This window comes from Catharus ustulatus, chromosome 1, assembly GCF_009819885.2.
Source record: "Catharus ustulatus isolate bCatUst1 chromosome 1, bCatUst1.pri.v2, whole genome shotgun sequence".
In the NCBI taxonomy this organism is placed as follows: Eukaryota; Metazoa; Chordata; class Aves; order Passeriformes; family Turdidae; genus Catharus; species Catharus ustulatus.
The window spans coordinates 117,419,062-117,445,699 of NC_046221.1; the positions used below are offsets into that span (position 1 = coordinate 117,419,062).

The following is a 26,638-nucleotide window of genomic DNA, read 5'->3' on the forward strand; positions in this document are numbered from 1 at the left end:
AGAACGTTTGTTACTTTTGCAAAAGATACCTTAAAGTATTGGAGGAGCATCGCTTAAGCCTCATTAGTGAGAAAAATTATATTTTCTCAACGTCCTTTTCATGGGACGCATTTGCTGTTTCTAAAGATGTGATGCTATTTCTTGATAGCTTTCCCCACCATGTGGCTGTCTCAGTATGGGTGTTGCTAGAGATCCTGACGAATGACAGTGTCATCCGTTTGGTATCCCTCTCCTAGGTGACCCAATAGGCAAAATCAGGCCCTGGAGCTGGACTCAGCCTTGTATGGTCTGTGGATTTTGTCAGGCAGTCTGTGGGGTTTCCTTGCTCTGGGGACAAGCTACCTCTTTCTGCAGCTGTGCAGTGGAAGAGGAAGCCTTCTGCTCTGCTCTGGTGTCTAAAAGCATGTATAATTTTTTGTCCTTTTTTCCCCAAGCAGTGGGAGATAACCTTCAACCCTGGCCATCATTCCCTTTCCTAACTACTCCATCCTGTATTGTTGCTAAGTGCACATCGCACGTCAGCTTCAAGATTTGCTTTTGACATCACTTCTGCTTCTTGCTGAAGAGTAACCTCAGTAAGAGAGGTGCAATATAAAATCAAAATATTTGCTGTCCTCTCCTATTTCCACTAGTAAAATTTATTTCTCTTTGCATTAGCCAGCCCAAAGCTGCTTTCAGGGAGCGCCGACTTCTACTGAGATCTTCGTGCTGCTGGGAGCTGCTTCAGCATTTGCATTTGCACTGTGAGGCCCCAGTGCTGCCAGTCCAGGGCATCTGTAGTGCTTAGTCACAGCTTAGGGCAAATGATCCAAATGATACTGATGAGTCTTAGGCCCCGTTACCCTGTCTGCTCATGTTCATGTTCATGTTCATGTTCTGTATTTAAATATGCGTGTGTGTGTGTATGCACACACACACACACACACACACACACATTTGGAGAGCAAATTTGGTTTATACTGGCTCTTGTGATGCTTTCAGGAATAACAATGACCGATACAAAATACAGTGTCAGAACTAATCAACTCAAATGGAGAGATTGAAGAGATAAATATATTTTCTTTTTATGTTCCTCTCCTATAACCGTTTGAGGATGGGAAAAGCCAGTGGCTCTAGGGTGAAAAGCTGAAGCCAAGTTGATCTGTGTCTGCTATGCAAAAATATAATCCTATTAGCAAATGTAACTAAACCTCCTGGGAAAAATAATCTAAATCTGAAGCACTTCCACATGGGCATTTTTTTTTTATCTCTAAATCTCACATTGCTTCTTATAATGCCACTGCTTCTATTTAGCTTTTTTTAAAATACATAACAGCTCTTTTAAAGGCAGATGGAAACCTCATGATGAAATAGTGCAGTAAAATTCCTAACGGTCTAAAGGGCAACATGCATAAAAAAGAATACAAAAGGACCACATTCTCAGCTATAACAGTGCTAAGTCTGCTTTACACAAATCCGAATCCAGTCAACAAAGGATGGAAATACAGAAATCTGAAAATTCGTATGCTTCTGAAGCAGTCAAAGGGAACTTATGTAATGAAAAAGTGTGCACAAAAATCAGCCTTAAAGGAACACTAAATACTTCTTTCCCAAATACTGAAATTGTGAATTTATTACTTTTTGCCTGTGTTTCTAGTAGATTTTCTGGCAAAAAGCAGAAGAATTTTAAATGAGTGGAAAGGATAATTAGGGTTGATATTTAGCATTGTGGATTACACTGACATAGAACTAAATCTAACTCAATGAACTTTAAAGATTATTAGCTAGTCAAGATTATGGAACTGACTCATTTTCTACAGCCTGAGTGACTTATTGAACATAGCAGTGAAGCATGTAGCATACATCAATGTACAGATGTGAGTATACCATTCATGTCTGTCTAACATGTATGTGTTACTGAATTAGTCTGGTTTAGGATTAGCAGAGAAAGTCACAGGCTCTGTGTCTTTCCCGAATCAGTTCATCTTTTAGTTCTGATCAGACACAATTTTCTTCCTTAAAATTATGAGTGACAATGAACAGGGTAATTTTAGAAATACCGATGAAGGGCTAAATTTCTATATGCTGCTATTGCCAGTGCAGTTAGACCATCCTATATAGGATGTGATTGTATACATTAAACAGGAAATCCGTTTTAAACATTGTGTTCCCTGGCAGAGTAGACTGAAGATCACAGAAACTCCATTCCAAAAACTAGCATAAAACTTCATTATCTAGCCCTGTCATTAGTCCTGTCAGTAGAATTTAGAAGGAAACATGGCTGCCATTTTACTAAGCTCACAAATTTTGCTTGTCTCTTTTAAAGCATGTTCTCACTGATGTCATTAATTAATATCATTAATTCATGCTGTGAAGTAGTGCCAAGCAGTTTGGATGATGGTCAGAAGTTACTGCAGTGCAACTCTGGATTCCAACTGCCTTACAGTAAGATTCAGAGAATTCCAAGAAAAAACACATTTCATCATTTGGATGTCAAGAAATTAACATTAAGAAGTAGATTAACTTAGGAGAGCATCTTCGTTCTCATCTTTGGAAAGGGGCTGAACACTAAACTGGGACTGACAGGTGTTTTAGGGGCTAAGTGTGCCATGCAGTGTGTGAAGTCATGTTTTTCTCATGCAGCTCAAATAAACCAGGTTTTCTGTGATGGCAGGTGATCATTGCAGGCCATCATGGCTGTAAAAGAAGAATGAGGCTAGAGAGAGGAATAATAAAGTTAAGCCATTGTGTGTTTGAAGAAGGGTGGGGGAAGAGTTGGTAATGTGCTTTTTTGCCCCAAGACAAACTCTTGGGTGAATTTGGAGAAAACTCTTCTCCGTATCACGTGTCCTTTGCTCATGCTGATGCAGGCATTTTCCCCATTTTTCAGCAAAGTCCTTCTCAAGGTTCCTGGGGGTCAGGTGTGTCATTAAAAGGCAGTTGTCCAGACCTACTGACAGATACAGATGAAGTTTGTGCAGTGATGTAAAGCCTGTGTGCTTTTTCACTTTTGTTACCAGTGCTGATTTTTTCACTTACACGCAAACTCCTAGGTCCAAAAAATTCCCAAAGGACTTAGGGTGGGGAGACCGTGAGTGTGACAGGTGTCTCCCAGTACTACTGTATCACAGAAAGCAGTAGTAATTATCACTGTAATGTATAATGAGATAAACAGTTAAATACTGAGCTGCATACACATAATAAATCTGCTCTGAGATCTTTACAGAACAATGTACTGATGTGTATTCCCACAAAACAAGTGTCTTTTTTAAAGGACTTCTCTGTATGTCAGTCCACATATATTGTACATTTCAGTAAGTGATGTCAGAAATATGCATTTTAATTGAACAGATTATCAAAAAATGGATGTATAAAATATGTCTACTTTCTGCTTTTCAATAGGGAAGGACATGGTAAAATTTCCGTTTTTGCTGTCAAAATGGCCTTGGCAACTCTTTGTGGAGGAAAAATCATGGACAAATTAAGATGTAAGTGATATTTTTTACCTGTTAAAAGTTGTTATTGTTGGAGTAATAACAGTACAAGTAGGAAAGGGGGATTTAGGATAAGCTACAGTTTCTTGGCTGGGTTTGAGAGTTGCCCTATGTATATCTCCAAGTAAATCCCACTAAATGTTTGTTTAAACTTCACACTGAGGTTTTTAAAGACAAATTACATACATTGAGGTTCTTATTGGTGGATTTTTTTTCTCATCAGGTTTATCGAATTCGGAATACAAATAAGTGCCTCAACATCATGAAGAGTCATTAACAATTTCTTCCGATTATTTTTAATAGCATCTAAGTCTTTTCACATGTAGAAGAACAACATCTTTATATACTACTTATATTTTCTTCCATAGGGCATTCTTATGCCGTGTATTTTGGTGAACAGATTCTCATTTCATAGTATTTACTCCCAGTTCCCCAATAGCAAAGGCATTGTCTACTTGTAGCTACAATGAAAGACTTTCTGTTTAGTGATCCGATGTCTGTAGCTCAGGTCCAGAACACCCTTTTCCAGACTTCTTGACCAAAAAACCTCCAGTTTCTGCTGAGCTTTCTACCTCAGCCCAAGAAACTGAGTTTACAAATTACTACTGATTAGAGTAAACAAGTAAAAATCCCAGATGATGACTTAGTCTTCCAGACTTAGTGCCATTCTTGAATGTATTATTTCTATGTAGAAACTCAAATATAGACTGAAGTTATAAATTATAAATTTGTTCCCTAAGCTGCTTTAAGAATAGGAACTGGGTCCATCCAGTGGAAGGATGTAGTACAGTGATTTTTTTTTTTTGGGTCAGCAGTCCCAGAATCTTGTTGTCAGAATTTCCCTTCCAGGTTCCTGGAAATGAAGCAGCTGACATGACAGCCAAAAAACAATAAATGTTCCTTAGTCAGAGATCTCCTGCTAAGCAGAGGATAATTTTAAACAAGCAGAGAAGTAAGGGCTGACAAACTGACATCACTGCAATAACGGAAGTGTGATATTTTTATACAAAAAAGGGAGAAGAGTGGAAAGTAACACATTGCCAAGACCTTCATTGCTCTGTGTGTCCAAGACAATAATAACTGACTTAATGAACCCGTTGTCAAGATTTTGATTTGACATGGTAAAGTGGCAGTAGGCAAAAAGCTGATGTAGCGTATCTTGTCAAATCAGAACCTTCTTATCTGATTAAATTACTGCCTCATGCCATGCATCAGACTTTGCTTAAAAATGACCACACACAAAGAAAAACAAATCAGGAATATTTTAGTATTAAAATCTGCTATTTCTTAATAAGCAAATAATTCTTGTTTTCTATTGAAAGAGGTCAGAATTAAAGATGCAGTAATAATGGAGGTTTCCATAAGCCAGACATGTTTAGTACTTTTTCAAATCAGATTATACTGAACTCAGAGGAGCTCTGTAGCTCATACTGAAGCTATTGTTCTTCCCTTGTCTTTTCCCTCCTCAGATATTTTCTCCATGATTTCTGACTCCAGCGGGGTGATGGTTTATGGCAGGTACGACATGTTTCTGCGCGAGGTTCTCAAGCTGCCCACTGCTGTCTTCGAGGGGCCTTCATTTGGTTACACCGAGCAGTCGGCAAAATCCTGTTTCTCACAACAGGTAAATGAAGAGATACAGGATCTCAATCATCCCTCTGAGCAGGCCAAGACTCTTCCTGCCTTACACATAGGTGCATATTTGCCCAGGAAACACAGGGCTGGATGAGGATAAGGTGCACTCTACTGATTTCTGGCAGGTAGATTCGGTGCCTTCAACAGGAAGTTATAGGTTTCTGTAGTCTCCCCATATAAACACAAAGAGAGAGGTTTAGTCAAAAAGTTATTCACAGCAGGATCTTGACCTACACATTCCTAAATTAGGGAGCTTCCTAATTTAAACACCTGTTACATATATACCTTTAGGTATTTTATATATTGATACCCCAAGATACGCAGTCCTCCACTCCACTTACTTGGAGTTGGTATAAACATACACAAGACTAACTTCTCCATACAAAGCTCCATACAAAAAAAATCAAACTTCAGGTTTTCCCAGTGATCAACACACAAGATTAGGAGTGAGAAGAAAAGTACCTTAAAACCTTTTTGTCAATGGGCATCCTTATGTATTTGAAAATCCCTGGTCTCTTACTAATAACACCAGTGAGATAGGGTCGGGAAAGCAATGAATTTATCCTGAAGAAAATACAAGATTTTTCTACAATTCAACTGACTCCATAGGTACACTGAGTATAGCACATTGGCTTCAGCTAATACATGGCACTTCAGAAGATTCTGTAATTGTGGCTGGTTGTCCACTTCTCCAGTGGAGAAAGAGAGAATCCCTCTGGCTCTTGCCACGTATCACATTGTATAGTTCCATAAATATGTAGTGAGAGAATATGCTGAAACAGGGAATGTTAGAAATGAAGTTGTATTTTCCTTCTCTTTATCCTTTCATTTGCTGAACACTGTTGAACAAGTTAGATGGAGCAGAAATAGTGTCATTTTCATGCAAAATAGAGTCTCATTTTTGGTATTCTCTCAGTTTCATCACTAATCAATAGGGACTCCATTCAACCGAAAGGAGATGTTGAAATTCATTTATTGAGTCATCTCCCAATTCATTTTAAATGGTAATGTTTGCATATGTGAAACTAGTCTTGTTTCACAGAGGGAGACTTGAAACAGCACTTCATCTTACGTTGAAAAATTTACGTGGTGAAGTGACTTCTGATAGTCTTGTGTTAAAATAATGAAAGAGTGGTCTTGCATGGCAACAGGGCATTCAAGCTTTGCATGTTGCACATGCTGCTATTATAGATGAAAAAAGGAATTTCTTTTCCTGAAAAAATGTAATTCAGGCCTCATTTTTTATCTCTGTAGCCATCAGAAATGGCACTTGCTTTGAGACTGCGTCCAGCTGAGTGGACCAGATGCATTAAGGTACCAATAGAAACAACATCTTCAAGCAGGCCTTAGATAGTTTTGTTTACAAACTCCACTTAGAGCTAACAAGAGTTAAGTCTCTGACTGATGTAGGTACACAGCAGGTTTACAAAGCCACTGTTTTGCATCTGGAGGCAGCCAAGTACTCTTGTAAATCTAGTCTGATATTTCGCTTAAATTGACTTTGTGTAGTTCTCATTACATTCTCACTAGGGATGAACCAGAGTTTTGGAATCAAATTCAGATCTTTATGATACCATGATAAATGTTTTTTGCAGTCTTAATCAAACACAAGGCATTCTTTCTCTCTCTTATATTGTATGTAGCATTATCAGAAGTTGATAGCTTGGAATAAGTTTAGCACTCTCACTAGTTCTCACAATGGGTCACTTTTGCTTACCAGAAGCCTTTCAACCCCCTGATATATTGAGATTCTTCAACTTCAGGGAAATAAAAAATTCTGGGAATTGTCAGGTCTTGATGTCAAATCCATTCAGTTTACATCTGAAAGGATTTTTCCTTTTGCAGAATGTTTTATTATTCCCAATTCTACTGGTTTACCTGTTCCAACCATGTATTTTTCTCTGCCTGTGAACCACTGCTAGATTGAATGACTATTCAAATTAGAAACAACAGTGTTTCCTCATCAGCAAATTTGTAGGACAGAAATGCTGGAGCAAGTGACTTAATGTTTCAGAATACAAATCTGTCGCTCAAAAAGGAGTTTTATCATCACCAATTTCCCCCATAGGTAGGACTGATGTGATGTTATATTGTATTTGTATTAAACACTATTGTTATTATTGTAAAAACCACTTTAAAAAAAAAACTATCCCAAACCAAAAAGATGGACGCTAACTTCATTTCCTTTGCACTTGTCTAAGTGTTATTCCACAAACCTAGACTCCATCTGTGTGTAGTGTATATTTGGAAAACAGCTTTCGTTTTAAACATCCCCAGCAGCTGAAAGAAAATTGCGGGAGGAAAATGTATGGAAATTGTTCTGATGCTGTCCTTTTAGTGGACACTGCTTTTTACACTAATCCATAAAATCAGTCATCACCAGTGCAGTTTGGCCATAAAGCTGTCATTGAAGATAAGTTGTCTTATTTGGTGCCAATCAAATTTTAAAGTTATAGCTGCTTTCAAAAGCCCACTGCATTGTGGAAGAGCTGTTCCTGTCTCCTCATCTCTTTGCTTGTTAGACTAGTTGTGTGTATCTCTTCAAGAATAGAGGGAAGATCTAAGGCTTCTCAGCTCTGCAGTATGGGGCACTGGATGTCCCTTCTTTTCCTAGGCTTCCTTACACCTTTTTTTTCCCTGTGCTCTCAAGTTCTGCTGCTGACAACACAGACATTTGCTGGCAGCATTGGTCAGCAAAACTGTGCCAAGCATCCACAGCAGAAAAAGAAATATGTAAAATCTCCAAAAGAAAGATCCTTTTCTCTGAGCTGATGCTTACAGCATAGGATGCCTATTTGGGAAGTGGTTATCTTTGGGAAGATAATTCATACAACAAGAAGGTGGTAGTGTTTGACTGGACTTTCACACTGCGGTTATTGTGGGGAAAGGTAGTATTCCAGGGAGATTTAGAACTCATATTCTAGCTATTTCTGTTCATTAAAGAATCAAGCCCATTTTCACAGTAGCCTGAGGTGTTTTCTCCTAGGGACAAACATCTTTATATCTTTCCAAATATCTTGAGTATTTAATCCCTGAGACTAGTGCAGTGTGAAATGTTTTCCACTCAGTGTATAAGAGAAATAATGTTTTTACTTACATCTGGTGGTAATTGTGTATAAATGGGACACAGATACTCCATCTGGAAATCTCAGCTCTTTAAAGAATTCCACAACACACAGAGATGATACATGTCACTGCATAACTGCTGCTTAGCTTCCTCATGGGGTAACCACAGTTCTTTAGCAAGTTAAAGCATATACAGTCAGATATGAAAATTTAGCCATCCCTTTGGACATGGGGATGCTACTTAAATATGTATGTCTGTAAAATATATCTACATATATTTTCAGCAGGGCTTGATATTTTTGCATCTTAAATTTTATTTAAGGAAAGCTTAGTTGCTGATTGAAAAAACAAATGAACTAAGATTTGTGATTACTTTTTCCAGACGCCTAAGAAATTTAAGCCCTAAATTGCATTTTTTAAATCAACAGGGATATCTTAGAGTTTAAATCTCTTTGAAATTTAAAGAGGCATAGATCTCTGAGTGCTTAAAGGCGTGAAGAGTTTAGGAACAGTTGCAGTCCCTGAGCATATGCAATCTTGGCATCCCACAATCAGAGTTCACCCATAACTAGTTGCCATTGCTCCTCAGACAAGCAAAGTTTCTTAAATTACAGTAACAAACTGCCTGTGCTGGTCTCTCCTTATCCTATATTACTTTCAAATTTGTACTCCCTTGCTGGTATTTTCTCTCATTTTTTTGGAGCACCATCAGCAGTGATCTTTCATTTGAAAACTGGTCCTACACAGTGATACCCTACATGCACTTGTACTTACCACACAATACTCAGAACAGATGAGAACATGCAGAACTGAATACTACCCTTAACCACAAAGCATCTTCAGGCAGTGATGGTAGAAGAGAGTCTGGAAGTGATTGGGAGCTAAGTGTCCCCAACCCAGCCCTGTGAGAATGACTCTAGTCATCAGTTGTGTCATTGTACTGACTAAAACTAGTCTGGAAAAGGTTTGCTAGTATCACTTGTTCTTTTTAGTAAATCAGGGCTACAGGCAGACAGTGTTTGAAACTTATTCCCAAGTGTTTCTGTAGAGACAAGATAAAATAATTTTGAGATGTCTAATTACTTTTTTTTTGCATGTTTGTTTGCTTGTTTGAGCAGAAGAAAGTCACATTAAACACTTTCTTGGATACTCTCATGTCTGATCCCCCACCACAGTGTCTAGTGTGGTTACCACTTCTGCATCGACTGGCAAATGTTGAAAATGGTAAGTAAAGAGATGCTGCCAAAACAGTTTCAAGAATAAACTTCTCACACTCTGTAGATGGTTTTGTAAAAGCTACTGTACTGAATTCATTGACTCCATGTGCTATTTTTACAGTGACTGGCAAAATATTTGAAGAAGCCTGTTGGTCATTCAGCCAGGAAAATGGCTTAAATTTTGCTGTGCTCAGGAAGTTAACCTGATCATGTCTCCTCCTGTGCTCTGGATAAGCAAAGAGCAATAGTACTTCATCCATTCACACACTTATATTTAGTAAACTATCAAGACCACAACTTTTATTAGCTATGACATATGGCAGCAGAGAGGGAACAGCTTGGCAGTTTCTGTTCATACAGTATTCCTGGCAGGAGATGTCCAGTGCAGTGCAAAACACCAGCCAGAAGGTCCTGAGGAAGGATCTATTCCTAAGTCTACACTGCCAGACCGTATCCTCTGAAAAGAAAGTTCCCTGTGCATGGTGTACATCCATTTTTGGTGACAAAGGGAAAAGGAGGAAAAGCTGTATGTGTTCCTTGTGTCAAACAAATCTCTTTTGCACTGAAAGGCGCCAGGGTGGGTAAGGTGATGTTCCCAAGTCCTTTTTGGCTACAGAGCAACCTGTCTATCCCATCTTCCTCAAGCTCTTGTCATCCAGCTATTGTCCCTCACCAGCTTCACAGTGTTTCCTAGCCTAGAGCAGAAACCCTTCCTGCTGCAAAATTCTGGCAAGGAATTAAACACCTGACACATTCAGCATGGATCCAGATTTTCCCAGACTGAACCTTATGACAGAAAGGCCTGAGAACAAGGGGATGTTGAGTATCCTGTGGTAAATTTGGTACATGCTGTAGTGAGGAAAGAGGAACAGAAATAACACTGTTGCCTGGAAGGTGCTTCAAAACATCAGATGATGCTTTAGTGTCCTCTGTGACTTGCCTCCTTGTCACTGTCTGCTTCTGAAAAGAGAACAGGTCCCTCCAAAGGCCAGCTTTCCAAATCTGGGCATCCAAAGCTATGTGTTCAACTCCATAGATAGGTACCTAAATAGCACCACTTGTACAGATGAGACAGCAGTAATTAACAGACAATAACATGTCTAAGTACACTTTCATCCTTTCAGTAGTCATACAGCTGAGTGTGACTTTTCCTCCAAGGTGCCTCACTTCAGCTGCTTAAAGCACAACAAAACATTCAGCTTCTCCCACGGGTGCAGCTGCAGTGGATTTTCCCACATACAAACTTCCTCTATCATCTAATAGTTTGGGTTGAAAGGGACCTTAAAGATCATGCAATTTTAGCTCCCCAGCAGGGACACCTCCCACAAGACCAGGTTGCTCAAATCCCCATCCAGCCTAGCCTTGAGCACTTCCAGAGATGGGTCATCCACATCTTCTTCAGGCAACACAATCCGGTACCTCACCATCCTCGTAGTGAAGATTTTCTTCTTAATACCTGATCTAAACCTACCTTCTTTCAGTGAACCCATTCCTCCTTGTCCTATCCCTATGTGCCCTTGACAAAAGTCCCTCTCCAGCTCTCATAGCACCTTTAGGTACTGGAAGGCTGCTCTAAGGACTCCCTGGAGCTTTCTCTTCTGCAGGCTGAACAACTCTCTCAGCCTGTCTTCAAAGGAGAGGCATCATCTTTGTGGCCCTCCTCTGTATTGTCATATATTCTGTTAGACACTGATCACACACATTTTTTGCTGCTGTGAGCAGGAGGTACAGATACAAGCTCAGAAGTGAAGGGTTTGGTGCCTAGTGTAGGAGGTGTTGCCCATGTCTTAGCACAGGTTGCTGTATTTTCACAGGTCAGAGCTGTCAGCAGCATCCAGTGCTGCAGATTGCTTTAAACAAAGAAGGGAACACCCTTCAGTTTTGGTTTGTCCATAAACTTTTTTTGGTGTCTCTTTGTTTTGGTTTTTGGCTCACATTTCTTTCTCCCGCACAGTCTTCCACCCCGTTGAGTGTTCCTACTGCCACAGCGAGAGCATGATGGGGTTTCGCTACCGCTGCCAGCAGTGTCACAATTACCAGCTCTGTCAGGACTGCTTCTGGAGGGGCCATGCCAGCGGTTCCCACAGCAACCAGCACCAAATGAAAGAGTACACGTCATGGGTAAGGGAAGGCTCCTGCCTCACTGCAGACTGCTTTGCCCTCCAGCCATCAGAGAAGCCCCCAGCCACAGCTCTGGGCAGCTGTCTGGCTCAGGCGAGCTGGGAGCCGGGCTGGCACTTTGGATTAGAGACCCTGTCTGGGAGGCTCTGGCCTTGGGAGCCATCGGGAGAGCGTGGAGGTGGGAATGGTCTTTCCTGGGTGAGGATCTGGGGCGCCTGTGACGCTGTGTGCCGCGCTGGGGGCAGCGCAGGAGGGGCTGGCAGCAGGGCACCAGGCTCATGGCAGCTTCTCCCGTTCCCACAGGACTCACGGTAAAATCCTCATTGGCTTGCTCTGTTTGGCTACGTGTAAATGAAACGATGAATACTTAATGCTCATTCATCAATATTTTCAGTTGAGTGGCTGCAGCATATGCGTAGCATTTGGGATGATCCTGGCACTGTAGATTCGAGCGTGGTCACAGGCTTAGATCACAGTAGTGTTTACTACAGAGAAAAGCTCACTTCAGGCTTTTTGTTGTTAATTAAAATAATGCAGTGTTTTTTCTAAACTGAAAGAGAAGTATCAGCAGCTGCTGGAACCTTAACCTTCCCTGAAGGGCGTGAGATCTGGGGACTCAGCTTTGCATGGACAGGAGCAAAGCCCCAGTAGAACCCCTTGGTTACAGAGCATCAAAACCCTTTGGGGTTCAAATCCAGCAATCAGCAGAAAATGCCTAATAAATCTCAAACATTTCTAAAGTGTATTGTTTTAAGAAAGGAAAATTATGCATACAGCAAAAGCTTCCATTTGTACAGTGCTTTGTGTTTATTTTGTAACAAAGTTCTGATGTTTAATATTTTTTAAATGTTTGGTCTTCTGTTGATGGAACAGGCAAGGGTTAAATTTGACATGGTTTGCTCTGTATGCCAGTCATACAGCCCTGCTCTGTATCCCAGCAGACCTGGGTTTGTAATTGTTTTTGTGGGTCCTAATTGCTGCTTGTTGCATAGACACAAATGGCCAGTTTAGTGTCTGAATAGGAAAAGTGCCCACTATATAGCTCAAACTCCATTCCTAACAGCAATTTGTTCTATAAAATCCATTTTTTGCTGTAGCCAGGGAGCTGTAATTAGAGGTGGGAAGTAATTGGAAAACTTAAGATTTCTGCTCAGCGGAAGACAAAAATGTGACCACATGCATAGTGCTTTCAAATGTTTCCTTGCCAGAAACAAATGTTTTGCTTCAAGTTTGAAGTTGCTTTTCTGTAGCATTCATTAGCACTTGTTCAAACCTGGTTAGCATTCTCCATAATGCATCAATATCGAGCTCCACATGCAGACTGGAAGTGTTCATGGGTGCAGTGGAAATCAACCGTCCTCAATTCAGAATGAAATTGCATTTATAGTGAAAGAGAAGGAGCTTTAACTTTACATATTTAGATTGGATTTCTCTAATAGAAATATTTCATTATGCATTTGGTGACAATCATAAGTCAATGCAGGAATGTGTATGCACAAGTACAAAACCCTTTCTGTCAAATTCCAGAAAGATTTTTCAATTTCAGCCTCTAGAGCTGTGTTGTGGGGAGAGTAGGCAGAGTAAGGATCACTAATCCTCTTTCATTGACAGAGAACTGAATCACAGAGAACTGAGTTGAATTCCCTGAGAATCCCTCAAACAGCCTAAAAGACACCCTAGATCTCAGAGATCCCTTAGAAGGGAAATTGAGTTTACTCCTCAACTGTATAGTCTCCAAACAAAACAAAGCAGAAAATAATGATTTTTCATTTTTTTTACACACTGATAAAAGTTATGCTTCTTGCACAGACCCTCCCCATCTTCTGAGGACAGTGATACTATGTCAGTCTCTTTTGAAGTGCTGTTGCCACAGTGGGGCAATTCCTGGCAAGCCCCTGTCTCAAATTTCCATTCTCCAGTGGTCAGTGGCCACAGGAGGTGGAAGAGAAGCTTTGTAATTGCAGCTAAACAGTACAGGGTACTGGAGGTGAGGAGGGAAATACTGGTGAGGGGGAAGAACAAAGCAGCCCAGTGTCTGGCCCACATCCAGCAGGGGAATGGTGTCCCACAGAGGGTATCTATAGGGACAGGCACACTCAGATCCATTCTCCTTGCACTCCCAAGCTGGTGAGGTACAAGCCAGCACCAGTCCAGGCGACACAAACTGTGCTGTTCTTCGTTCAACACTGCCCGAATGCAGCGTTGCAAAAAAGCCATGGCAACTGTCCCTATAGATACACCCCCAGCCTGCTCTGAAGGCTGCTGAAGATAACAGTAATCCTTCCCCAAACAGAGCACTCTTTGTCTTACCAGGTGTGGGAGGGGGGCAAGGGGCTGACATCCCCCTTGGGATGGGGGATGACATGTCCATAGCTTCCTGAGCTGTTAGAGCTTCCTGTTGTTTTGTGCTTCCTATAGCAGAAACAGTATGCACCTTACTTGTCCAGATTACCTCTACCTTCCTTGTTCCTCCCAGAAATCACCTGCTAAGAAGCTAACTAATGCACTTAGCAAGTCTTTAAGCTGTGCTTCCAGCCGTGAACCTTTGCACCCAATGTTCCCTGACCAGCCTGAAAAACCTCTAAACCTGGCTCATATTGTGTAAGTATCTGTGTGCTGTAGACCAAGTAAGCTTTGTTGTAGGAGTTGCTTTCACCAAGTGTAGATACTACAGCTCTGAACAAAGCAGGAGGCAGATGTGGCTTGTCCAGCTCAATGCATCACAAGTGAGAATTTGCTGGTAGGGATACTTAGTGTAAAAGTGTTCTGGTGTGACTTCATTTGAAAAATAAATGGGATATATATGTACAATCAAGTACTGGGACACAGCTTTGGAATGTCCCCATTCTCCTCAAGAGATGTCCATGCAATTTCATGGAGTTTCAGCACTTTGGGATGTATTGATGCTGAGAACATCAGTTCTGTCATCTAGAGACTCTTAACTTCAGTGTATCACAGGTATGTCTTGACACAAGAGACACCGGAGAAAAGTGAAATCAGACCAACTTTGTAAAAAAAGGTGTCAGCATCCTCACTGACTTTAGTGGAGCTGTGGCTTCACCCAGCCTTGAAAAATTGTGTTAGCCTGCAAGAAAGTGTGCCTTCAACTGCCAAGTCACTTGAAAAGAGTCTGTTATCCTTATGTTTTGATATGTTGAGAAAGCAAGACAATTTTTTGGTGTAGTAGCATGTCACTGCTTTTTTTCTGCAGGAGGCAAGAAACCCAAAGCAGAAAGAAAATGTATTTGTGCAGGGTGGGGAAAGTATCACTTTGGATGGCTTTTTTTCTAGAGCATTTCCACTACCCATAGTGTCAGACACTCAGATTTTCTCACTTACCAACTTGGCTTACCTTTGCTTCCTGGGTCCTTAAAAAAAAAGGAGAAAAACATTAAGTTTCCCATAAAATTAAGGAAAAATTAAGACATTGGTTGGAAGAAAGGTACAAAAATATTAACTTGGAAAAAATATTCCAAAAAATACTGTCTTTAAAGTGTTTATCTTATTCTGGTAAGTTTCTTAAGAAAGTATCTTTCTTAACCATGTTCCTAAGGCTCCTGACAAGCATTTCAGGCAGCAGCTATTAGAATTGTATTTACTGCATATCTATTTTACTGGCTGCTGGAACTGTTCTACTCAGTAATTATTATATATATTTACCTTTGTTCGTCCTGAATATTTGTATGTAGCATCTGTAAGGGCAAGTACACACCAGCCATTGTGATCTGTGCAACACCTGGAAAGTTCACCCAACCTCCCTGACATTTAAGGATGAATTATGCTGTTGGTCCTCCTTACGTGGTTATAGCAGAACTTCTTAATGGTGTAAGAGATTGCTCTGGTCTTCAGAGACAAGGTGCCTCTGACAGATACATAGTGCCAAATCCCTGTCACACTTAATTGTCAGTTAAAACCCCTGCACCTCTTTTTGGAAGAACACTGGGAGGATGTTGTTCTTTGGCAGAAATGATCTGGAGCTGGGTCTGCTGAGCTCCCTCACTGCTGTGCCTGGCCCTGCTGGCAAGTCAGTGATAATTTCACAGGGCAGATTTTGGCCATCCTTAAGGGAAATGGAGAGGGACAGAGGGCTTGAAACTGAAAGAGAAGCCTCTGTTCCCTGTTGGCTGGGGGATCTTGAAGGCCTGGGGATATGTCAGAATATAAAAGGTGGTGAAAACTGGGCTACTGTGAATGGATTAAATTCATTTAGGCAAGGCAAGGGGAAGGTACCATAATTAAGTAGGAACTGATCCAAATTTTTGCTGTGAAATTAACACCTCCCCTTACTCCTAAATATGCAGACAATTTAGAATGATGGGATGTGAGAACAAACCACCATCTATTCTGTTTTATGACAGTTTCTTTTTATTCATAGATTGATGGTAATATAACTTGGCAATATATATTGGCTATAACGATGCATGAGTGAGAAACCTGTAAGTTGTGGAGGTATCATGATCTACAGCATAATTGACACAAATTAACTGAGGGGAGAGGTATGCTACAGAACCTTGTCAAGAATATCTTCTCAGTGATGCGATTTTTATTTTTAAACATAATGAAAGTTGAGAGAAACAGCTCTGGGCAGGAATCCAGGCAGAAAGGGGGGTTATATTTTCATTAGATGGAAGAATTTTGGCAACAAAACAGTATCCTTTTCTTAGCCTCTAGCTTAAATGGGGACAAGTGCTCCCTGCATTACTACAGAGACTTTCCTTTTGATTGTTCTTCCACCTTTGACTGGCACCAGACAAAAAGACTGTGTGGTTTTCTTGTTTTACTGGTGCCACACAAAATTTTGAATTAAGCAAGAAATACATCTAAAGCCTCATCTAGAGAAGTAGTTATCAAGGTGTCATAAACCTGATGGTAGAACTCCTCCCACTGATGGAAGGGTCATTGTTCCTATCTGTACATAAGAATAACAACATGAAGGAAAGTCCAGACTACAGATGACAAATGGCATGGCCATGGAGGTATTTTTCAAATCAATTCTTCACTGGCTTAATTTCCATCTTAAGCCTTTGGGAGCATTGTTTTTGACATCAGTGTAAACAGATTGGAGCAGCCTGGAGCACTTTGGAAAATTCCTCCTATTTAATTTGGTTTGTTACTGTGGATATACATTGCACCATGGCATGCTTTTATTACGTAGCATATTTCAATAGCATTAAGTGTTTTCTGTCTCTTTGAGGATAGTTAATTATAGATTAGATTATAAAATTATTGATTGCTGATAATCAATAGCTCACGTTTATCAGAAAGCTTAATCACTCACTTTCAGGAGTTTAAAAATAACCTCAGAAAGATACAATCTATAGTCAATAGCTGAGTTTTCCTTTGCTTTGCAATAAAGTCTGTTGTTCTTGCCTTACCACATCAAACAACTCTATGTGTTTGAACATCCATTTGATATTCAGGTGGAACCTGAGGACATTGACAGTGGGCATCAGCCTTTAAGAAACTTGCCTTGGGAAAGTTCCGGATTAGTTTAATGTAATTTTTTACATTATGAGAATTGACAAAGTAATGCTAATCAGGAAACCTTAGCAAAGTCTTGGAGTTTAAAAACATTTGTACACAAGAATAACTTTGCTTTTGTAGAGGGATCAATGACCTTTTATGCATAGAGGCTTTTATGCTTTTTGCAGAATTAGGGTCGTAAGAATGGAGTATGTCCAATGTATTACTTCGACCATATGCGTATTAAACTGACAATTTAATTAATGATCTCTTTTCCATTTTATTCTGCCTGCAAAAGAGATACTTGGTGAGTATTTTTCTTCTTTAGTACACTTGTTGTAGGAAAAGCTTGGAAAAATTTTGATAATCTCGATATTACCAAAAAAAACCCATTAAACACTTCTCTATAAGTACATGGAAGACAAAAGGCTGCTTCTCAAATTCATGACTGATCAGAACTAGATGTTTTCATGTGGTTCTGCAGGTGCAGGGTTAGGTTAAAACTGTATTTTCATATAAATAAATGAATAACACTCCACATCCTATCTCTTTCTTTTCGCAGTTTTAAACTTCTTAAAATCAGTGTGGCATTACCATGCTGAGAAATTATTTTCAGTTTTTCAAATACCGTATATTTTGCTTGTTTTATACAAGTTACAGGACAAAATATATAGTAATAGTTCAGATCCACGCAAAACTGGTGTTCTTGGCTTTGGTTGGCCAATTGTCTTGCACAATTGGAGCCCAGTGAATATTTTGCTGGCTACCATATTTCAAATTGCACATCTGCAGAATTCGAGAAGCAAGACAGATCTTCCACAGAGACTAAAGGGAATATTACCATATTGAGGTCTGAATTATAAGTAGCTTCAGATTCTGCTCATATCTGATTGAAAGCCCTGTGATTTTAATAACATACCTTTTAGTTGTTCCTGAGCAGATAGATCTTTTGCCCAGTGTTCCATAAGTCTGCTAAGAAGGGGAAATTTCTCCTTAATGGATACAGAAGGAGAAAATTATACACAGATTATTTTTAAGAATAGACAGTAAGAGAAAGTGGAGGAAAATTCCTTCTTGTTTCACTTTTTGTAAAAGCAGAAAATAAAGAATGTAATAATAAAATCATCATTGCTAATGGTTCCTCTTGAGCTAAATACTTACTCTAAATTTTGACTTGGGGGTTTGATATACCAGTTTAAAAGCTTTGCCATCAAACCATTTTACAGTTCTGCATGTATTTTATGGGATGCAGAGGGCTTGGGTACACTGTGTGGTCACTATGTGGATGGGCAGCGTGGAGCTTAGCACCAAGAATAGTTCATGAAAAGATGTATCATTTATTGGCAGTTCCATGCTGCAGACCTCCATGCTGCCACAGCAAACTGCCAGTACTCATCCTGGCTGGTTGAAAGCAGGGACTGCACCCTTGGATTGTTGCCTCTGGAAAGGAACAATGGTATCATGGCTATTCTACCAAAGCAGGAGGAAAAAAGTCAAGGACGTTGCTTAAAACTCACCTCAGAAAACATAAAGGCATTATTCCCCTCAAGGCCTAAGTACCAGTGTGTTCTTATCAATTTCTTAGAACCACAGCATCTATAATTTGAAACTATTACTATGTAAAGCAGGAGATGCCAGTTGTGATGTTACTTCAAACAAGCTTGCTCTGTTCTACATAAGTAGTGTTGCTGATAGAAGGGATTTTGGTGCAAAATTAATGCAGCTGGATATTTTGCCTTTCAGGCCCCCCCGACCTGTAACCAGCATGAATGACACACTCTTCTCCCATTCTGTTCCCTCAGGAAGTCCCTTTGCAAACAGAAGGTGAGTTCTTATCCTTATTTGTATCAAATAATTTTATGATAGTGGTGGAAGTTTCACTTTTCAGATCCCTCACAGGGGTAAAAAAACCCAAAGCCTCTCACACAGTAAAATTAAGAGATGTGAGCAGAGAAATGCCTTGGTTAATTTGGATGGACACCCGGACATCTGAACGGAGAGCTGGAGTTAAGGTACCCCAGGCTCCCCACAGCAGAGCATTGAATTTCAGCTCTCATTTGAAACCATTCTGACCCACTAAAATGTGCTCATGTGCAACCCGAGGCACACTCCCAAAGGGACCCAAAATTGGCAACTGGCGAGAAGCCATTTTGTAAGAGCACTGTGGGAATGGGAACTGGGAATGCCTGGATCATACTGCAAAATATGGATGAACAAAGAGAAGATGTCTTCATACTTCCAAGATATAGCAAGACGTCTTTTCTCCTGTTAAACTATTCTGATTTTCATTAAAATCAATGAGAGGGAGTAGTCTTGGAATATGGTGACTGACCCTTCAGTAAACGAGCAAGAGAAGTCTCATCAGAAACATAAATCCCAAAGAGGAGGTGTTTGCAACAGACTGTGTACATTTTGACTCAATATTTTGGCTCATCCAGCCAAAATATGTGTGTAACTCTTGCTAGCTGTGTGACCCCTCTGTGTAAGCCTACAAATGTACATAGGTAAGAAGGTGGCAGGAAAATAACTTCTTGCTGTCTTAGGGAAGATCAGCAGTGTGCCTTCCCTGGGTGCATTTTATTGCTTGATTCCTGCTGTGTGTGTCAGTGCTTCAGCGTTCCCAAATGACTAAACACAATCTCTGCGTATGCACAGCTACATATTTTAACACCAAAACTGAAACCAAACCTGCAGTGTACACTGCAAAGTCAGAGTAGAGATGGTTTACTACTTCTTTGATTTTTGAATTTTGCTACCACAGGCTGTAAACTGTAAATTCTCAGTGTTGTGTCGGTGCTAGTGGGTGTGACTGAGATGCTTTTTGAAAGCCAGTCCCAAAGCAGCCCCCAAGGCCAGATCTGCTGCCTATATCTGCAAATGCAGATTCATTTCTGTTGCTGGAACATATGGGGGTTTATGTGCAAGACAGTGTATTTGTAGCCTCTCCAGGAGAGGTCACTAAAAGCAGCACTCTTTAGGAGTGTTGCTGATGCTTCTGTTTATTCCCATGACATCCCTGAGCTCGATCAACAAAAACACTCTTTGCTCCTTAGGCCAGGGACCTGCAGGAACACTGACAGCACATTCTACTGTGCTGCTTGTCTTTCTTTGCTCGTGAAGCACACCTGTTTATTTTACTTTCGTCTTCATTAGTAACTGTCTTTAACTACCAGGTTTAAATATACATGCTTCCTGAGCTGTTAGAATTCCTTTTATTTTCTAGGAAGCACTCCTTGATGAGAATCTCCTGAAAGCAGGTGATAGTACCACCCCCCTCAAGCATAGGTACCCACACTTCCTGATAAGTGGATAGTGTGACGTCCCTGTACAGTTAAAATTTTCCATGGTGCAGCAGTCATTCTGGCTCTTTTAGAATTAACTGTACCCTGTATCAATTACATTGATTGTATATTAGATGTTTTGTAACTTTTCTTTCATTGACATAGCAGGATTTTAGGAGTTTGACAGCTTATTCTCAGTATTTTTATTTTCACCTTTTACAAATTGAATTTGCATATTTTTATTGGAAAGAAAAAGCACCCTACAAACAGCCAAGTCAGTATTCTTCTAATTTAATTGGATTTATTGTTACAAACCCTCTCTGAACACTCTGCTCTCTGTTTATTCTTTTTGAGGTATTAACAAGGTTTCATTGTTTGAATCATTCAGGTTACTTGGGGGTATAAATGCAGCCAGTCCTGTGGCTGATGAGCATTCTCTTATAAAGCTGTATGTAAATCAGCTTCACAACAATTCACGGTCAGTATGAGAGCACTAACCTACTAATCGCAGTAGTTCTGTAGCTCATGCACTAAATCATTAGCAATTCCGCTAAACTACTCAAAATATTCTTTAAGGAAGGCTCTGATGGGCTAGAGGGTTTCTGTGGCTCTAATTAATCTTTTGAATAGACTTCCTGCTGGCTGTGGGCTTTGCCAACTTCTCTTGCTTCTGCGCAGCACAAGTCTTTCATTTTACCCTTTCATGTAAGATTAATATTAATGTGTCCAGTGGAAGTTGGAAATACTGCTTTTGAAAACTGAGAAAACTACACCTTTATGGTTCCATCTTCAGTGTATGACTTGCCTGTTGTGTTCTTGACCAAGGAATGAAATAGTCTTGCACAAAAACCTGGAAATGACTCCAAGTTTCACAGCCAGCCTCCTCTGCCTCAGCTCTCACTGTGGGTGGCTGCTGTTCTGCCCTAAGTGCTGCTTGCCAGTAACCCTCCCCAGACCCCTCAGCTTTGCTTTTCAAAATGACCACAGGAAAGGCAGATCTAACTCCTACTGAAACTAATGAAAACTTCCCATTTACATAGTGAGCACTGGACCTGGACCCATGCCTCTAGTTGCTACACTCTTTTTCCAGCATTCCCTCATATCTCAGTGACCTAAAAAAGATCCTATTTCATTCTGCATTTAAAAAAATACACAATTGCATAAGAACGGTTTCCCCATCTTTTTTTATGTGAAGTGTAATATCCTTTACTTTTTTTTCCTTATTAATCCATGAGCATTAACTATAATTCAGTAAGATTTATCAATATTAAGGTACTTTTCTGCTAAATGCCAAGATCTTCATTCTGGATTAGACTAACAACTGTATTTTCATTCATTCTTTTAAGTTTTACTGTTACTATTGCCCTGGGAAAACCAGGCCTCATTAATGGAAGCTTACCCTCTTGAAAATCAGAGAAACAGACTTTGATGGCTCTGTTTGCAATTGGTCTGATTTTATATTAAATACTCTATGATTCATATTATAGTAAGAATACAAACTCAAGAGTAATATTTCTAGCTGAGTGTAATCAACACTAAAAGCTCTGCTGGCTGTGTTTTCACTGCAGATAACTTATGGTTACTTTAATTTGTGTTGCAGTCTAGTCCAGAGGTTTCAGACAGCTTTAAGTGAAGTTTTTTGTGTAATTTAAATGTTTATTCAAAGGAGAATTGGCAGAGAATGTCATTCACAGCATTCCCATGGTATTTATTTCAGCTACTTGTGTTCACATAAGAACGTAGTCATTCTGACCAGTTTCTCCCTGTAGCATCAAATGCTATATTCAGCACAGCAGCTCATTCTGCTGCTGGAAATGGATAGCCTCTCCTAAGTTCAGCACACTACCATCTTTATTTCTGGATACATGGGTGAAAACTGGAAATTAACCAGGAAGATGGAGAATCTTGTTAGAAGAAAGATCTTTGATAATTGGTAAAATGCAGGAACAGCTGAAAGGAGATGGAGCATTATATACTATTTACACTTTAATTGCATCCGAAGCACAGATTTCGGGTGGGTACGCAATTACTCCAAAGCTCAAAGGAAGCTGGGTTCAGGCTTTCCCTAAGATGCTTTTTAATTCCTTCAAACTGTTTTAGAATTGAAGTCCACTTAAAATTTCTGTGCTTGTTTGCTTAGATTGAGCCAGCAAGTCCATAAGAGAGCTTTAATGAGGAGGTTAGCTTAGCAATTATAAGCACCTTTCTTCTAAATGTATACAGTGTGGAAATTGGTATCAACAGTATGCTCTGTACAACTCAAGAAGAGCTTTAAAGTGCTTGTGTTAGAAAAGAAGGAACAAAAAAGTCTGTGATCTTCTCCCAAATACCAAATCATGGTCATTTGCTGTGTTGACAGCTAACATGATTAAAACCACAAGGCCTGTAATTCTTTTGCTGTAGCTAATATTCAGGGGTTTTCTTTCATTTGTTTTTGCAATTTCCTATGGCCTAGAGGGCAGCAGAACAAGGGAATATTACTGCAGAGTAGGTAATGCCCTTGCAAACCCAATGGTTTGGATAGGTTACATCAAAACAAGCAAACTTAGCTAATGCCAGAAACTTTTGTTCAGTCGATAGAAATAACTCTATTCATTGAATTAATGTTTTTTCCTTATCTGAATAATTTTGTTCCCCAGCTGCAGTCTGTCATACTGACTTAAAGTATATAACTGCCATAGTAATGGGTACAATCTCCTGCTCTTTCTTTATAAATGTTTTCTTTAAGCTATTGAATTATTGAGCTGAGGTAGGATAAGATGAAACAGAATGTTTTTTCATGCATTTTTCTCAGCTCCCCTTCACAGCTAATTCATTTATTTCTTCTAAAGGGGTAATAAACTGGAATGAATGGTGTTATGCAACACATTCTGATGAACTTGAAATGACAATTGTGTGATAGATAGAAAGAATGCACTATGAAATCTGATACCCATAGCCAAGGAGAAATTGAGTCTTACTTAATGCTGAGTCAGAATAGCTGGTGCCTTTTTTGAACGGTTCATAAAAGTTAAAGAAATTGGATATTCTACCTGGGCATAACAAGAGATTAGGCCAGATTTCTAGTCAACAACTAGCTTGGAGCGAAACATAGTGGTTGCTGCTGTTCTCCATTTTCCTGTCTCTAAGGAGCGTGGTAGACTTCAACTGCATGTTGTCTTTGCATGTTGTTTTCAGAACAAGATGAGAAGCCTTATTTCGTCAGCAATATTCTACCTGGCTAAAGGAAAGGTTTATGTGTTTGATTGTTTAGTACCCAGGTGGACACTAATGATGGCATAACATTTACACCAATATTGTTAGACATGTATCTTTAGACATACCTGCTCGTAGCTGGAGGGTTTATCTCTAAATTTGGGTGGAGAAGCATTATTTGTCATCTTACAAGATGTTCTGTTTTAGCAGGAATGTATCTTTAAAATATCTGTTCCAGCTGGAAATTCACTGTGGCCAGAACGATCTCTGAAGTATTAGTTGTATTTTGGGGAATATGTGGAGGATGTAGGAAGATGTGGAAGAACAGGAAGGACAAATGTCAGCTCTTCCACATGAAGGAGGGTTCAAGGTGGAAGGAGGGTTCAAGGTGGAATCAGGGACAAAGGTGAAACAGATTATAAAGGAGGCACCCTAACCTTGGTATCCAAACATACTGAAATTATGAAAGAGCTAGTAAGCATTTAGAGGATAACAAACAAGAAATAACCACCATAGGTTTGTCAAGAACAAATTATATCAACCAAACTAATTTATTTCATTGACAGGATGACTGATCCAGTGGGTAAAAAAAGAAGCAGCAGATACAATACAGGTTGACCTTAGAAGTTCTTTAAACATAATCCTGATGACACAGAAGTACCAAAGGAAATACAGAGGTAGGGAAATTAGTAAGAGAGCAACACTGAAAATGAATAATGACATTTTCAGAAGTTTGCTGTTGCTTTAGGAGAAAGACATCTGCTGGGATTCTTGAAAGCTATCCTAAATCAGACACTATGAGCTATTTCTCACAGTGACTTAATGGAAGCAATAGAGTGAATATATCCAATTTGTAGGTGGTACAAAGGTTGAAATAGTTATGGAAATGAGTGCTTAGAGAGCAGTTTCTAAATAAAAAAGTAGCTCAGTAGCAATGGTAGTAATTGATGTCCAAATGATCTGAAATCAATTACAGAAGATTCAGTAATTATAAATGAAAAGTGCTGTAGTAAGAAAGCAAGTAGTCAAATAAAGGATGGGAGCATAATTGGATGGATAGAAATATTTTAACAGAGGGCCTAGCAGTTGCAGTGAACCACAAACTAATTGAAATCAGCAATACAATTGTTAGATTGCATTTGACCCTGGAACATCATCTGGAAAGCCATTAAAACTCATTCCCCAGAGAAGGAGACATCTGCCTAGGGGTTTGCATGCAGTTTAGGGCAATAGCACAGGGGTAGATCTGCTAACCAGCATATCTGGAGTCCAGAGGAGACACCCAAATATCAGAAAAACAGAGAAAATGTAACTCGTGAGAAAACGTTGGAAGATTAAAGTTTGCTTAATCAACTGAAAAGGAAAGGGACGTGGATAGACATGGTATCAGTTGCTCAGTGAGGCAAAAATCCTCAAAACCAAAATCCTTGTTTACCTGTCTCTCCACACTAACTGTGTGGCTTTTGGAGTATAGCAGAGGAGAACATGTGGTTGGTGGAGGGCACGCTGTTAGAAAGCAAGGCACAAAATCTGCCCTGGGGTCTTTGGTCTCCCACTGTGGCAACATATTTATCTGCACTTGTAGAACTGGAAGGTGTATTTTTGGCTGAAATGGCACACTTGTACCTGTGAATGCATTTTCCTTCTCTAACTGGGAAGAAAACATGTGGAAAACGTATCCTTCTAGATGGCATGGTGCATGTTTATCTGCATGGATATTGCCCCAGTGGAAGTGCAATGCACAGACATAGCATGCTGATGGGCAGAGAAATGTGAAACAAGCACTTTGTCTTTTTGTGCAGTACACATTTCATTCAACTGTCTTACAAATTTGGTCCCATCCTCTTCAGAACTGCACTGCCAACATTGCTCTCCCAAAAGGAGTGGAATTACACACATGTTGCCTCACTGAATTCCTTCTTTGTCCTATTATTAAATGTTTTTGCACCACATTTGTGTAACATTATCTGCCTGCACACACAGACAGACCCATACACCCCTGGATGCACAGGTGCATCCATGCTCACGCACCCATGAAGTGCCAAACCAAAAAAAAAAGGTGAATAATTTTTAAAAATAAGAAAGTAAAATATAATTTTGTTTTGCTTTGTTATTTTTTAAAGCAAAAATTGCTGCAGCATGAAAAAACCGAACATTTCCAATGTTTTCCATTTTTAGCTAGCGGTAGCTTGTTAACATGGATATTTAAATGTTGGGAAAGATGCAGTTACTGCAATCCATTAAATACTGTAATTAGGGAAAAGAGTGTGTTTGGTGAACTATACCTTATTTTGGATCAACAGAAGAACAGTACTTCTGAAAATTAAACTGCTGTAGCCCATCACTGCATCCAAATAAATACCTTTACGTAGATTATTGAAACCATCTTACAGTTAATGTGGAGAAAAGCAATTTAGCTGTTATAGTAAAGCTTTCCCAGCTTGAAAGCAGCATTTGAGACTGTGTTTATCTCGGACTCCATCTGGAAAATACACGAGCCTTCATCTCTCCATTTGTGAAAGAAGCACAAATTGTTTGTGCTTTGTCATTTCTGTACTGAAGGCTTTAATAGTTTGCTTTTGGAAAACAGGAGGGAAAACTCGTAATTCATGATTTTGCATTTCCTGAAGTTTTCGAGAATTCATTTAAAGCTTCTATTATTTTTATTCAGTCCAGGACACTCAAATGAGCTTCTCCAAACTCTGTTCTGTAATGAATTTCAGACATCACTGTTCATCCTCTTCTTAGTTTTCCTGTCTTATTAACTAGCTCTCCTTCCAAGAATACTGAAGTAGAGCAGAGCAAACTGCTGGCTAGGGCTGCTCCTGCTTTCTTGAAAGGCAAAGGGTAAGTTAAAGAGAGAGTATGTTCTTAACATGCACTAACACAGTTAAACCCTCCCATTTTTAATGTATTCTATATACATCTTTCCTGAGAAAATTGTCATAAGTAATTAACCTGGTAAGCTAAGTAAGGCATGTTTAAATATATTTATGTCTTCCTGGATGCTTAAGGTCTTGATCAGACACTTCCAAGTAAGTTCAGCTGGTGAATTCTATGTGTCGGTCATGTATGTTACATATCTGTATTAATGTTTGTGTGCAATATATAGTATATTAAAACAAATAATGCTGACCTCACAATTTGCTGTATTTTGTAATGAATGCTGCTGTACAGCTCCAGAGCT

The 26,638-nt window shown here is 39.6% G+C and overlaps 1 protein-coding gene across 9 annotated transcripts in view; it reads left to right on the forward strand.

The window, feature by feature from the left end:
• DTNA (dystrobrevin alpha) overlaps window positions 1-26,638 on the forward strand; it is a 221,268-nt gene that overhangs the window by 157,919 nt on the left and 36,711 nt on the right. For 4 of the 9 annotated variants that reach the window (XM_033080078.1, XM_033080157.1, XM_033080240.2 and 1 more), the window contains 8 exons: window positions 3,382-3,467; window positions 4,943-5,097; window positions 9,293-9,398; window positions 11,346-11,512; window positions 13,989-14,113; window positions 17,274-17,282; window positions 18,719-18,799; window positions 20,645-20,734. In XM_033080078.1, coding sequence (XP_032935969.1) covers window positions 3,382-3,467; window positions 4,943-5,097; window positions 9,293-9,398; window positions 11,346-11,512; window positions 13,989-14,113; window positions 17,274-17,282; window positions 18,719-18,799; window positions 20,645-20,734 — 819 coding nt within the window. Of the gene's footprint in view, window positions 1-3,381; window positions 3,468-4,942; window positions 5,098-9,292; window positions 9,399-11,345; window positions 11,513-13,988; window positions 14,114-17,273; window positions 17,283-18,718; window positions 18,800-20,644; window positions 20,735-26,220; window positions 26,299-26,638 lie in introns of all 9 variants that reach the window. The other 5 variants (XM_033079997.1, XM_033080400.1, XM_033080665.1 and 2 more) reach the window with 4 other exon arrangements.